At 41.9% G+C, this 15,086-nt stretch overlaps 1 protein-coding gene across 1 annotated transcript in view; it reads right to left on the minus strand.

The window, feature by feature from the left end:
* Nucleotides 1-15,086, minus strand: part of GPX7 (glutathione peroxidase 7) — a 29,125-nt gene extending 14,039 nt beyond the window's left edge. Inside the window, exon 1 of the mRNA XM_077824823.1 lies at nt 14,850-15,086. Coding sequence (XP_077680949.1) covers nt 14,850-15,086 — 237 coding nt within the window. The remainder of the gene's footprint in view (nt 1-14,849) is intronic.

A 15,086-nucleotide genomic window follows, 5' to 3' on the forward strand; every position in this document is an offset into this window, starting at 1 on the left:
GGCATGTCCTTGCAGCTCCTAAGTGGAGGGGTCAGGGGGCTCTGTATGCTGCCCGTGCTCGCAGGCACCGCTGCTGTGGTTCCCTGCAACCCTTCTCCCCCCTGTTCCCCAGCACCAGTGGGGTCCTGGGCTGCGTGCCGCCCACTCCCGCCCAGCACCAGCAGGGGTCCTGAGTTGCGTGCCACTGCCCGCCCTCCCCCCAGCACCCATGGGGGTCCCAGACCACACATACACACACACCCGGAGCACCCATGGGGGTCCCGGACCAAGCTTTAGTTAGGGGTGTATATAGTACAAGTCATGGACATGTCACGGGCTGTGAATTTTTGTTTAATGCCTGTGACCTGTCTGTGACTTTTACTAAAAATACCCGTAACTAAAATGTAGTCTTAATCATGATTAATTTTTTAATCATTTGACAGTCCTAAAATAAATTGAACACCAACCTATTATTGAAAATTTAAGTATGCCTGAATAACTTATTCTTACCAACCATTATTAACAATAATTTACACTGGTTACAACAAAGACCAAATTGTTATGATCCTTTGCACTTACATACAGTTCCTTTCATGAAACATACAGTTTCCCTTTGGGGAGGCTAGCCCTAAGGCCTCTTCTTCCCCCCCTGCTAGCCTGCCTGAGCACTGGGCCGCTGGCCCAAGCCAGCCTAAACCTCCCTGGGCTTCTGGCCTGAGCTCCAGGCCACTGGCTGGAGCTGAGCTCTCACTGGCTTCAAGGGTGAGTGGGAGTGAGGGCGGCGCCTCAGGGCAGAGCATAGGCAGGGCCATGGCCTGGGTTAGAGGAGGCTTAGCCTCCCCTGGGCTTCAATACCCACAGCCCGTGGTTCCTTTCATAGAAGGATATAAAAGCACTTTATGATCATGATTTGAGCCTTGCAACAAGCATGTAATATAGGTTAGTGGTGTTATACCTATTTGGATGGTAACCCCTACTACTGGAATCAAAATACAATAGTTAATAACATAGGTGTATTTTGACTTCTATGTTGGGGGGTGGCTCCAGTGAGGCCAACAGGGCTGTGCGTGTGGGGGCAAACTCCATGCCTGCCCACAGGAGCACCGTTTCAGATTTTTTTGGGGGGGGGGGAGGGGAGGGGAGCAACTTTAACCGTGATTCCAGGGGCTACTTAAGCAACTGAAAATTCTAGGGTGTTTTTTTTTGCAGATAATTTCTAAGTTATCTGACAGGAGTATTGTATCTAATTCCTATAACAAGAAAGAAAATTAAATATTAGACCCATACAGCTCTAATACTAACATGGTCTGACATCTTGTGGCAAGTCACTTAAGTGACACTGGTTAGGTTCAAAATTGTATAAAGCGTATTCTTACTCAGATACTCTTAGTGAAGTCAGAAGTGACCATCATGATCATCTAGTCTGACCTCCTGCAGCTTTCAGGCCACAGAACCTCACCCACCCACTCCTATAATAGACCCCTAACTTCTTGCTGAGTTACTGAAGTCCTCAAATCATGGTTTAAAGACTTCAAGTTTCAGAGAATTCATCATTTACACTAGTTTAAATCTGCAAGTGGACCCATGCTGCAGAGGAAATAAAAAAAAACCCACCCAGAGTCTGTGCCAATCTGACCAGGGGAGAAATTCCTTCCCAACCCCAAATATGGTGATCAGTTAGACCAGGGGTCTCAAACATGAGTTATTTCCTGCGGCCCGCCATAGGCGCTGCGTCCACCGGCAGCCAAGCTGCCCTTACCCCTGGCCCCCCCGTCCCTGAGCGCTCTGTGTCCCCGCTCCTCTGCCTACCTCCCAGCACTTCCTGCCGCCAAACAGCTGTTTGGCGGCACTTAGGACTTTCCAGGAGGGAGGGGGGAGGAGCTGGGACATGGCGTGCTCAGGGGAGGAAGTGGAGAAGAGGTGGGACCAGGCCAGGGATTTGGGGAAGGGGTTGGAATAGGGGCAGGGAGCGGGCAGGGTTGGGGCGGGGTCTTTGGGGAAGGGATTGGAATGGGAGCAGAGATGGGGTGGGAAGAGGCGGGGCAGGAGCAGGGCCTCATGGAAGGGGTGGAGTGGGGGCAATACTGGGGGTGGGACGGATGACTTTAACCAAAGTAATTCTAAAAGTAAATCTAAAACTAAATGCGTGAGGTGCATTCCTGAGTGTTTATATTTTATTAAAACCCCTCTTCACATTAAAGTTTTAAAAAAGTTAATACACTGACTTTTAATAGCATACTATATTACACTTCATTTTTTTCATTTTTGAGTATACTTTTATATCGTTGTATGAAAAGGTTTCAGTGATGCGGCCCTCGGGCCAATGTACTAGTTCTCATATGGCCCTTGTGGTGATTTGAGTTTGAGATCCCTGAGTTAGACCCTGAGCAAGTGGGCAAGACCCACCAGGAAGATACCTGGGAAAGAATTCTCTGTAGTAACTCAGAGCCCTCGCTATCTACTGTCCTGTCTCTAGCAGTTGGCGATGGGCCACACGCTATTGTAGGCAGTCCTGTCATACCATCCCCTCCATAAACTTATAAAGCTCAGTCTTGAAGCCAGTTAGGTTTTTTGCCCCCTGTGCTCCTCTTGGGAGGCTGCTCCAGAACTTTACTCCTCTGATGGTTTGAAACCTTCACCTAATTTCAAACCTGAACTTGTTGATGGCCAGTTTATAGCCATTTGTTCTGGGGTCCACATTGGTGTTTAACTTAAATAACTCCTCTCCCTTCCTGGTATTTTTCCATCTGATGTATTTATAGAAAGCAATCCTATCTCCCCTCAGCTTTTGGTTAAGCTAAACAAGCCAAGCTCTTTGAGTCTTCTCTCATAAGGTAAGTTTTCCATTCTTCATATCATCCTAGTAGCCCTTCTCTCCACCTGTTCCAGTTTGAATTCATCTTTCTTAAACATGGGAGACCAGAATTGCACGCAGTACTCCAGATGAGGTATCACCAGTGCCTTGTATAATGGTACTAACACTTCCCTGTCTCTACTGGAAATACCTCACCTGATGCACCCCAAGATCACGTTAGCCTTTTTCACAGCCGCATCACATTGATAGCTCATAGTCATCCTCTGATCAACCAATACACCCACGACTTTCTCCTCCACTGTCATTTCCAACTGAGAAGTCCCCAGCTTATAGCAAAAATTCCTGTTGTTAGTCCCTAAATGCATGACTTTGCACTATTAAATTTCATCCCATTTCTATTACTCCAGTTTACAAGGTTATCCAGATCTTCTTGTATGGTATTCTGGTCCTCCTCCATATTGGCAATACTCCCAACTTTGTGTCATCTGCAAATGTTATTAAAACATGCCCACTTTTTGTGCCAAGGTCAGTAATAAAAACGTTAAATAAGATTGGTCCCAAGACGGATCCCTGAGGAACTCTACTAGTAACCTCCCTCCAGCCTGACAGTTCACCTTTCAGTATGACCTGTTGCAGTCTCCCCTTTAATCAGATACTTTCCCACCTTTCAGTTCTCATATTAATCCCCATCTTCCCCAGTTTAACTAATAATTTCTCATGTGGAACTGTATCAAATACCTTACTGACTGATTAGACTGATTAGATCTGTGGCATTTCTTTTGTCTAAAAAATCAGTTATCTTCTCAAAGAAAGATATTAATAACTTTGTTACTACTTCTTGAATACAACAATTGAAACAATTGTAGAAAAATCTACAATTACTTTCTATCATTTAGGCTACTTACTTTTTGTAGTTCACGAACCTTGGAACAGATCATTTACCTTTAGGAAACATCCTAACAGCCCTTTCTTATCTTAAATCACCTATTAATCACTCTGTTAATAAACAAAATTCTGAGACTTCCTGCCTCAGGGGTGCAAGCTGGGAGCAGTCTCCTGTCTCCTCTGCAGAACTCTTTACACTGAACACTATATTGAACACTTAAAGACGATAAAGTCATCGTGGAGAAACTAAATGAATTCTTTGCTTCAGTCTTCACGGCTGAGGATGTTAGAAAGATTCCCAAACCTGAGCCGTCTTTTGTAGGTGACAAATCTGTGAGGAATTGTCACAGATTGAAGTGACACTAGAGGAGGTTTTGGAATTAATTGAGAAACTTAACAGTAACAAGTCACCGGGACCAGATGGCATTCACCCAAGAGTTCTGAAAGAACTCAAATGTGAAATTGTGGAACTATTAACTATGGTTTGTAACCTGTCCTTTAAATCAGCTACTGTACCCAGTGACTGGAAGATAGCTAACGTAACGTCAATATTTAAGAAGGGCTCTAGGGGTGATCCTGGCAATTACAGACTCGTAAGTCTAACGTCAGTACCGGGCAAATTAGTTGAAACAACAGTAAAGAATAAAATTGTCAGACACATAGAAAAACATAAATTGTTGTACAAAAGTCAACATGGTTTCTGTAAAGGGAGATCATGTCTTACTATTCTATTAGAGTTCTTTGAGGGAGTCAACAAACATGTGGACAAGGGGGATTCAGGGGACATAGTGTACTTAGATTTTCAGAAAGCTTTTGACAAGGTCCCTCACCAAAGGCTCTTATGTAAATTAAGTTGTCATGGGATAAGAGTGAAGATCCTTTCATGGACTGAGAACTGGTTAAAAGACAGGGAACAAAGGGTAGGAATAAATGGTAAATTTTCAGAAAGGGGAGGGGTAACTAGTGGTGTTCCCCAAGGGTCAGTCCTAGGACCAATCCTATTCAACCTATTCATAAATGATCTGGAGAAAGGGGTAAACAGCGAGTGGCAAAGTTTGCAGATGATACTAAACTGCTCAAGATAGTTAAGACCAAAGCAGACTGTGAAGAACTTCAAAAAGATCTCACAAAACTAAGTGATTGGGCAACAAAATGGCAAATGAAATTTAATGTGGATAAATGTAAAGTGATGCACATTGGGAAAAATAACCCCAATTATACATACAATATGATAGGGGCTAATTTAGCTACAACTAATCAGGAGAAAGATCTTGGAGTCATTGCTGATAGTTCTCTGAAGACGTCCACGCAGTGTGCAGTGGCAGTCAAAAAAGCAAACAGGATGTTAGGAATCATTAAAAAAGGGATAGAGAATAAGATGGAGAATATCTTATTGCCCTTATATAAATCCATGGTACACCCACATCTTGAATACTGCGTACATATGTGGTCCCCTCATCTCAAAAAAGATATATACTGGCATTAGAAAAGGTTCAGAAAAGGGCAACTAAAATGATTAGGAGTTTGGAATGGGTCCCATATGAGGAGAGATTAAAGAGACTAGCCCTTTTCAGCTTGGAAAAGAGGAGACTAAGGGGGGATACGATAGAGGTATATAAAATCATGAGTGGTGTGGAGAAAGTGAATAAGGAAAAGTTATTTACTTGTTCCCATACTATAAGAACTAGGGGCCACCAAATGAAATTAATGGGTAGCAGGTTTAAAACAAATAAAAGGAAGTTCTTCTTCACTCAGCGCACAGTCAACCTGTGGAACTCCTTGCCTGAGGAGGTTGTGAAGGCTAGGACTATAACAGGATTTAAAAGAGAACTGGATAAATTCATGGAGGTTAAGTCCATTAATGGCTATTAGCCAGGATGGGTAAGGAATGGTGTCCCTAGCCTCTGTTTGTCAGAGGGTGGAGATGGATGGCAGGAGAGAGATCACTTGATCATTACCGGTTAGGTTCACTCCCTCTGGGGAACCTGGCATTGGCCACTGTCGGTAGACAGGATACTGGACTGGATGGACCTTTGATCTGATCCAGTATGACCATTCTTATGTTCTTATATATTGTATCATATATATTGTACTATATATTGTGTTGAACACTGAACTGCCTGCCTGAGGCTTGCAGTTTGCAATGCCCCTCTGATGCCCCACCCAAAATCCATCTGGGGTTGATAAACAATTTATTCCAGGTGGCTACAGAGGAATAAAAATGTATAGAATTCTATGGGTATGTGAAGAAATGTGAAAGATGACCTGCAAAGAAAAAATGCTTGTCATTTTTGCTTGATTATAATATACAGTATTTGTAAAGAAGGCCTGAAAGAATTTTGTCAATAAAAATGTGATTTTTTTAACATCTATTTAACTTCAATGACTTAACATTTTGGAGAAAGAAGTCTTTGCTAGCACAACAACTCCTTCAAATTACATGAGAGTGCTCACAATGCACATTTTGAGACCTTCCAGGGGGTCTCCCACAAAACTAGGATTGTGAGATTTGAGCTAATAAAACAAGCAGACAAAAAAAATTAAAAATAGAAACCCTTTCATGCCTTCTTTAAACATCATAAAGGAGCAAAAAAGGCACAAAACTATTTTTTTAAAATTGTTAGCAGGTCATCTTTAAGTGGTTCTATTCTGCATTACAGAAGATTAAACGAGTTGATCTGTTTGCAGCATGTTACAATTTTCTTTATAAATAAGTCACTTTACTTTTTGTCTCACTTGTGCACTCAAATTTTAATTATTTAAGCCATTGATTATTTAGTAAAACATGTGAGTTTAATGTAGGCTTTCTTTTCTCTTACCCTGTCCTGGAACTTTGAATGTGAGTCAAGTGCACCATCTAGTGTACAATGCAAACAAGAAAAGGAGTACTTGTGGCACCTTAGAGACTAACCAATTTATTTGAGCATGAGCTTTCGTGAGCTGTTGCTCACGAAAGCTCATGCTCAAATAAATTGGTTAGTCTCTAAGGTGCCAATCCGATGAAGTGAGCTGTTGCTCACGAAAGCTCATGCTCAAATAAATTGGTTAGTCTCTAAGGTGCCACAAGTACTCCTTTTCTTTTTGCGAATACAGACTAACACGGCTGTTACTCTGAAACCTGTCATAATGCAAACAATTAATCCTTGACTTTTCCAAAAATATTTTCATAAAGCTGCAATATGCATTAGCCTTTGCTGGACCTTACTATACTAGACTTTCCTTCTTGTACTTAGAAAATCCAAGCATTCTAATCTTAAACTCAATATTGCAAAAAATATTACATACTGGTGTAAGTCATTTACACAGTATGGCTCTCTAGTGGATGGATCACAGAGAGGTTTATTAATATACTACTGCCTTCAAGTTAACAGATGTGGAATTTCTAGCTGAGGCAGCAGAGCCTTGTATAAATCACAGGTCTTGGTTATATACCCGACAATGACCTATCCAGAAACGACAAATTACACTGGTTTGCAGACTCATTATCCAAAAAATCCAGTGCTTTGTACAGTAATTAAATATTTTTACTTTATTTCTACACATAATACTAAATTCTCAGACTGCAGAGAGATCTGATTCATGCAGAACACCTAACGTTACCCCCAGCAGTAGAATAATACTTTGCATTTGTATACTGCCTTTCATTCATGATTCTCAAAACATTTTACTACCATTAATTAATGTAGTTAAGTATACTATTGCGAGGCTTATGTATAATAGGTAGGTAAGTGCTATAATACCTGGATGTGTATACTGAGGCTAAAATTACACAGCAGAGAAGTGGAAGAGAGGGGACCAGAACCAAGAAGTGCTGACTACTACATATGTGTAGTAACCATTAAAAAACAGTGCCTCCCAGTTTCTGCTGAGTACAGTGACAATGAAACCAATAAGAAAAGGAGTACTTGTGGCACCTTAGAGACTAACCAATTTATCTGAGCATAAGCTTTCGTGAGCAACAGTTCACTTCATCGGATGCATTCAATGGAAAATACAGTGAGGAGATTTATATACACACAGAACATGAAAAAATGGGTGTTGTTATACACACTGTAAGGAGAGTGATCACTTAAGATGAGCTATTACCAGCAGGAGAGTGGGGGGGCTGGGGAGGGGTGCGGAAAGAAAACTTTTTGTAGTGATAATCAAGGTGGGCCATTTCCAGCAGTTAACAAGAATGTCTGAGGAACAGTGGGGGGGGGGGGCAGGGGGAAATAAACATGGGGAAATAGTCTGAGGAACGGGGGGGGGGAATAAAAACTATTTCCCCATGTTTATTCCCCCCCCACTGTTCCTCAGACATTCTTGTTAACTGCTGGAAATGGCCCACCTTGATTATCACTACAAAAAGTTTTCTTTCCCCACCCTCCCCCCAGCCCCCCCACTCTCCTGCTGGTAATAGCTCATCTTAAGTGATCACTCTCCTTACAGTGTGTATGATAACACCCATTTTTTCATGTTCTGTGTGTATATAAATCTCCTCACTGTATTTTCCACTGAATGCATCCAATGAAGTGAGCTGTAGCTCACGAAAGCTTATGCTCAGATAAATTGGTTAGTCTCGTCTCGAAGGTGCCATGGCTGCTACTCTGAAAAATGAAACCAATAAAACCTTTAAAATAAAATATGAGCTTTCCTTGTTTACCTCAAGATACAAATTTCCTTATTTTCTGATAGCTCTTTATGATTGGCTCATTGCACTTCATATCTAATATAGGTAGATCATATAATGCTTCTGTTTTATCCTAGATCTGAAGAAGAGCTCTGTGAAAGCTTGTGTCTCCCATCAACAGAAATTGCACCAGTAAAAGATATTACCTCACCCACTTTCTCTCTCAATGTCATAGATAAAGCAGAAGTAGGTTGCTTTGAGATGGAATAGACAAACAAAGCTGGCATTTCATCTCCTTGGCTGATTCTCTTATGGCACTTCTTCACAGCCTAGGCCTTGTTTCTACGCACTTAGATGACTATATGGCAGAAATATCTAGCACTTATGTAATATATTTCAATGGTAGCTGTCAAAGTGCTTTACAACAGAGGATAAATATCATCATTCATGGGGGAAAAATGAGGCATGGAGAAGTGAAGTGAACTTGACCAATGTCACCAAGCAGGTCATTAGCCGAACGGACAATAGAACCCAGTTCTCCTAGTTAGCCTAAATCCAATCCATTGTACTATTCTGTGAAGGGAGACACATTAAGACCACATGTGGTCTTAAGAACGCAGACAACCGGCAGTCTGTGAAAGTAGTAAAAGAGACATTCTCAGGAACATCTCTTACATCTCCTGGGCTAAAAATACTTTATTTATTTAAGGCAACCGGGACAAGATGGACCACAAGTTAACTCAACAGATTCCTAAGAAATACTGGGCCAAAGTCATCCTATGTGTAAACCCATTAGTCCTACTAACCATTTATAATGTATCTCCACCATTGCTTTGGCCTGGATGAAATGTTACACTTGTTCATGCATGTGAGATGCATGTCACACTGTAGTGGCTACAACCCACAGAGACTACTTGCCCTAACATTCCTACAGTAAAGAGGAGCCCTCCTTCTGCTCAAGTGGTCAGAGCCTCTGTTTTTGGAGCAGGGGGTTCTGAGTTTTATCCCCATGGATGACTACAAGGTCCATGGGGCCACAGTTTATGGTGCGACAGACTCTAACCATGCAATCATTACCTACCTCTGAAAGAGAGTGCATGTGGATGTGTCACTAATGCCCAGCCACAGCAAGAGGATGGGAGATAAGGGAGATTTTATTGTTCTAATCTCATTTAAATATTTGCATATGAGTAGTCAAGTTTCAACTGGATTGAGAAGGGTGGGGCCCCCTACATGTGAGTCTCTGCTGTTCCATTCAGAATGGGGGGTCTCCACTTTCATGGCATCCTTTCCTCCTGGCCTTCTCACAAGGAGCCCATGAAGGGCTCTCATGGGTGTGAGAACCACATTGAGGAACTGGATGGTCTTGTGGTGGGTGAGTGCTGGTCAAGGTGGGGACAGCTGAGTCCAAGAAGGAAAGATGATGCTTCCCCAGTACTTCTCTGTGGTGAGAAGCCCTCCATTATGGGAGATCACGGGATTGGTCACCCCTAGAGAAAGTGCTAACTACATAGCTACAATGAAGCTGCAAACCCAGAGGTGGAGCAGGGGCATGAGATGTGGGAATGGGCCCTGCAGCTCATTCTGCAGTGGGGCAAATACCCTCTGTCCCTTGATAGAATGATTTGTGCGGAGTAACTTTGGAGAAAGAAAAGGAGGACTTGTGGCACCTTAGAGACTAACCAATTTATTTGAGCATAAGCTTTCGTGAGGTACAGCTCACTTCATCGGATGCATTCAGTGGAAAATACAGTGGGGAGATTTATATAAATACATAAATTATATAAATGTATATAAAATACAGTAGGGAGATATAAATCTGTATATTTCTGTATTTTCCACCGAATGCATCCGATGAAGTGAACTGTAGCTCACGAAAGCTTATGCTCAAATAAATTGGTTAGTCTCTAAGGTGCCACAAGTACTCCATTTCTTTTTGCGAATACAGACTAACACGGCTGCTACTCTGAAACCTAACTTTGGAGAATTTTCCTCCTCAACTTCCCCCCAGGAGATTCTGGCTCTGCATTACTGAAGCTAAAGAAGGTATTTGTTCCTTCAAAAGCCAGAGCTGCCACAGCTGCCCTGCAGACAAGATGTGCTCCAGTCAGAGCATTTATTGACTCTTGACAGACCCATTGGAAGAAATTATGGGAACAAACTATTGAAAAAAAGCCAACTATTGTATAATAACAAGCAATTTGATGGTATCCCATATATATTATATCCATCTGGGAGAGACACCACATTATATATTTACACATTGTTACATATATATATATATATATATATAACAAACTACACTTAGACAAACTTTAATGTTTGTACAGCATTTAGCAAGTTGTGGGTACTCCTGGAAACAAACAAATACCTGTGTGTGCAATGGATAAAATTCTCCTCTATGTTGCAGGCCAACGTGAGGCCTATGTACCACTTAAGTGCAGTCTGAATTGGTGGGTGGGTGGGTTGGGAGCTTTGGTCAAACTGGATCTGGGCCTCATTTAGTCGAAATCTTCCAAGGAGCTTCCCTTTTGAGCTTAGATATTTTTAACTCTTTTCCCACAATCCCCAACTTCAGCTCTCATTCCTATTGGCAAAAGTACAAGGATCACATATAAGTAGCACAATGACATAGAATGGAGTATGCAAGAATGTCCTTAAGTGACCACAATCCTTGCATGAAACCATGTGCAATCGATTCTTGTGTGCCAGGCATTTTCTCTGCAACAACAGTTTAGTAAATATCAAACTGGAAATATACATACTTTTAACGGCGAGGATAATTAACCATCGGTATAGATTATCAAAGGATGTGGTACATTATTTATTACAAGACTTGGAGTCTTTAAATCAAGAAACTCCCTGAAAAAGCACAAGAACAAATCTGCACAGACACACCCCTGGAACTCTGATCAGGGGTATTCTATCTGCTACCCAAGATCCATAAACCTGGAAATCCTGGACACCCCATCATCTCAGGCATTGGCACCCTGACCGCAGGATTGTCTGGCTATGGAGACTCCCTCCTCAGGCCCCTTTGCTACCAGCACTTCCAGCTATCTTCGAGACACCATGGACTTCCTGAGGAAACTACAATCCATCGGTGATCTTCCTGAAAACACCATCCTGGCCACTATGGATGTAGAAGCCCTCTACACCAACATTCCACACAAAGATGGACTATAAGCCATCAGGAACAGTATCCCCAATAATGTCATGGCAAACCTGGTGGCTGAACTTTGTGACTTTGTCCTCACCCATAACTATTTCACATTTGGGGACCATGTATACCTTCAAATCAGTGGCACTGCTATGGGTACCCGCATGGGTCCACAGTATGCCAACATTTTTATGGCTGACTTAGAACAACGCTTCCTCAGCTCTCGTCCCCTAATACCCCTACTCTACTTGCGCTACATTGATAACATCTTCATCATCTGGATCCATGGAAAAGAAGCCCTTGAGGAATTCCACCATGATTTCATCAATTTCCATCCCACCATCAACCTCAGCCTGAACCAGTGCACACAAGAGATCCACTTCCTGGACACTACGGTGCTAATAAGCAATGGTCACATAAACACCACCATATACTAGAAACCTACTGACCGCTATGCCTACTACATGCCTCCAGCTTTCATCCAGACCACACCACACGATCCATTGTCTACAGCCAAGCGTTACGATACAACCGCATTTGCTCCAACCCCTCAGATAAAGACAAACACCTACAGGATCTCTATCAAGTGTTCTTACTACAATACCCACCTGCTGAAGTGAAGAAACAGATTGACAGAGCCAGAAGAGTGCCCAGAAGGACACAGGCCCAACAAAGAAAATAACAGAACGCCACTAGCCATCACCTTCAGCCCCCAACTAAAACCTCTCCAACACATCATCAAGGATCTACAACCTATGCTGAAGGCAACCCATCACTCTCACAGATCTTGGGAGACAGGCCAGTCCTTGCTTACGGACAGCCCTCCAACCTGAGGCAGATACTCACCAGCAACCACACACCACACAACAGAACCACTAGCCCAGGAACCTATCCTTGCAACAAGGCCCATTGCCAACCGTGTCCACATATCTATTCAGGGGACTTCATCACAGGGCCTAATCACATCAGCCACACTATCAGAGGCTCGTTCACATGCACGTCTACCAATGTGATATATGCCGTCGTGTACCAGAGGTGCCCCTCTGCCGTGTGCATTGGCCGAGCTGTACAGTCTCTGCGTGGAGGGATAAATGGACACAAATCAGACGTCAAGAATTATAACATTCAAAAACGAGTCAGAGAACACTTCAATCTCTTTGGTCACTCGATTACAGACCTAAAAGTGACAATTCTTCAACAAGAAAACTTCAAAAACAGACTCCATGGAGAGACTGCTGAATTGGAATTAATTTGCAAACTGGATACAATTAACTTAGGCTTGAATAAAGACTGGGAGTGGATGAGTCATTACACAAAGTAAAACTATTTCCCCATGTTTATTCCTCCCCCCCCCACCCGCTGTTCCTCAGACGTTCTTGTCAACTGCTGGAAGTGGCCCACCTTGATTATCACTACAAAAGGTCCGTCCCCCTCTTTCCCCCCAGCTCTCCTGCTGGTAATAGCTCACCTTACCTGATCACTCTCCTTACAGTGTGTATGGTAACACCCATTGTTTCATGTTCTCTGTGTATATAAATCTCCCCACTGTATTTTCCAATGAATGCATCCGATGAAGTGAACTGTAGCTCATGAAAGCTTATGCTCAAATAAATTTGTTAGTCTCTAAGGTGCCACAAGTCCTCCTTTTCTTTTTGCGGATACAGACTAACACGGCTGTTACTCTGAAACTTATCTTTTTAAAAGATATGCTCTTGTTCAACCAGAAGATGTTACACTAGATGCAGTAATCACCAGGTGAAATCTACAGTCTGTATTACGCAGGACAGACTAGATTATCATAACAGGCCCTTCTGGCCATAAACACTTACAAAAAAGCACTATGAAATTTGGACAATACATCTCCACCAGATGGGGCACTGGAGTGGGAGTCAGGAGACCCTGGTTCTGTTCCTGGAGTTCTAACCACTGACTTGCTTTGTTACCTTGGTCTAGTCTCTTTAACTCTGTCCTGTAGTTACACAATACAGTACCCGTATTGAGTATTTATGGTCCCACATTAGATTAAATTTATTTTAAAGGTAGATTAGTATATTTGGTTTGTTCATAATAGCTTCCTTATGGAATCACTATAGGGCAGAGTTAAAATATTTGGGTACTTTCACTGTGCATTTTCATTTCTTAACATGTGTGGATTATTTTTTAAAGTTTAACTTAACTCTGAATTTTCTGGGTTTCTAATTTGCTTATTTTTGGAATAATTACAACGTTCTTGTTATTTTTTTTCACTCTGAAATTACTGATATTTACTCTCAACCTTAACTTCAGTTTAACGTATTTTTTTGTCTGGAAATTTCCATGTTTTCTTACTTTATTAATATTTTCATAAATGAACACTAAACAAGAAACTAAAGAAAATGCTATCATGTGACATCTTTAATGAGTTAAAGACCGTAGCATCAACCTTAGGTCCTCCTCGCCAATTTTAACTTTTACGGCCAAATTCATAGGTACAGTCCAGCTGCCTTGTGCCACAAATAACATGGAGCATACTGGCAAGTAAAGCCCGGTTTACAGTTGCTTTTCTCTCCACCATTCTAACATGAAGAACCAGCCCTGATTTGCCTCAGTTTCTAAATGCATATGCTGACTAAGTTATTTCTTAACCTTTGAATATACATAATTGTGATAAATTTCCTTATGACTATCGTAATCACATTTCAAGAAATTAAGAAAATGTGTACATCTTTTGGGGAGAGAGTTTCATTTAGGACTCCCTGAATAATATGTCAGTAAAATTTAAATTAATTGTTTTTAAACAGATCTGCGGTCTTGCCCCTTTCCTCACACTATCTTTAATGTCTATAATTTAATTGTAGATTAATATAATAATTTGCTTTATGTTCTCAGTTTCGTTTATTATTATGGTGCATTACTTGTTATACTTCTTAAACGCCATCCTCGTTTTTCCCTTCTGCCTCAAACAATATCAGCAAAAGTCAAGTCTTTCAAATGGGGAAATATCTTGAAATACAGATTTTTGCTTTAAAATGCCACATGCTTCCAATCATGGAGAAATGTTTTCATGATTAATCATAGACATAATAGAGTACTATGTATAGTGAATGAACGGCAAGCAACCCTGTGTGCCACGTATACAGAGCAGCCTGCCCCCAAGGAACAGAGTCACACACATAGGGGTTAGATAGCAAACGTTTTATTAAAAGAATGGAGAAACCTATGGAACGATATCAAAGTAGACATGCAAGCAATACTCCAGATCCGTTACACAAAATGCACAAATGAGACACTATAAACGTGCATGCATGCAAATTAATGTACAATCTCTGGATCCCCAATCCCTTATGCAAGCATGCAAAGATGGGCTGGTTAGTTATAGTCTGCAATGAGAGCAGCTGCTAATCTCCTTGCAAACTTACCGAGCCTCTGTATTTCTCCAGAGAGACTAGTTTGCCCCTGATGTTTACCAGTTTAAATGTATAAAAATCGTTCTCTTTCTGCTGCGAGGCGGCGAATGCTAAGAAAAACAGCGCGGCTACAGCAAGGAGCATGGCTAGAGGGATGAGAAAAACTCTGAAGAAGGAGGAGGAAGCCCTGTGCTCCACACTGCCCTCAGGATCTAGCATGCTGCAAGACAGCTGAGCATAGTGCTGCAT

Source organism: Eretmochelys imbricata, chromosome 8 (genome assembly GCF_965152235.1).
Source record: "Eretmochelys imbricata isolate rEreImb1 chromosome 8, rEreImb1.hap1, whole genome shotgun sequence".
In the NCBI taxonomy this organism is placed as follows: Eukaryota; Metazoa; Chordata; order Testudines; family Cheloniidae; genus Eretmochelys; species Eretmochelys imbricata.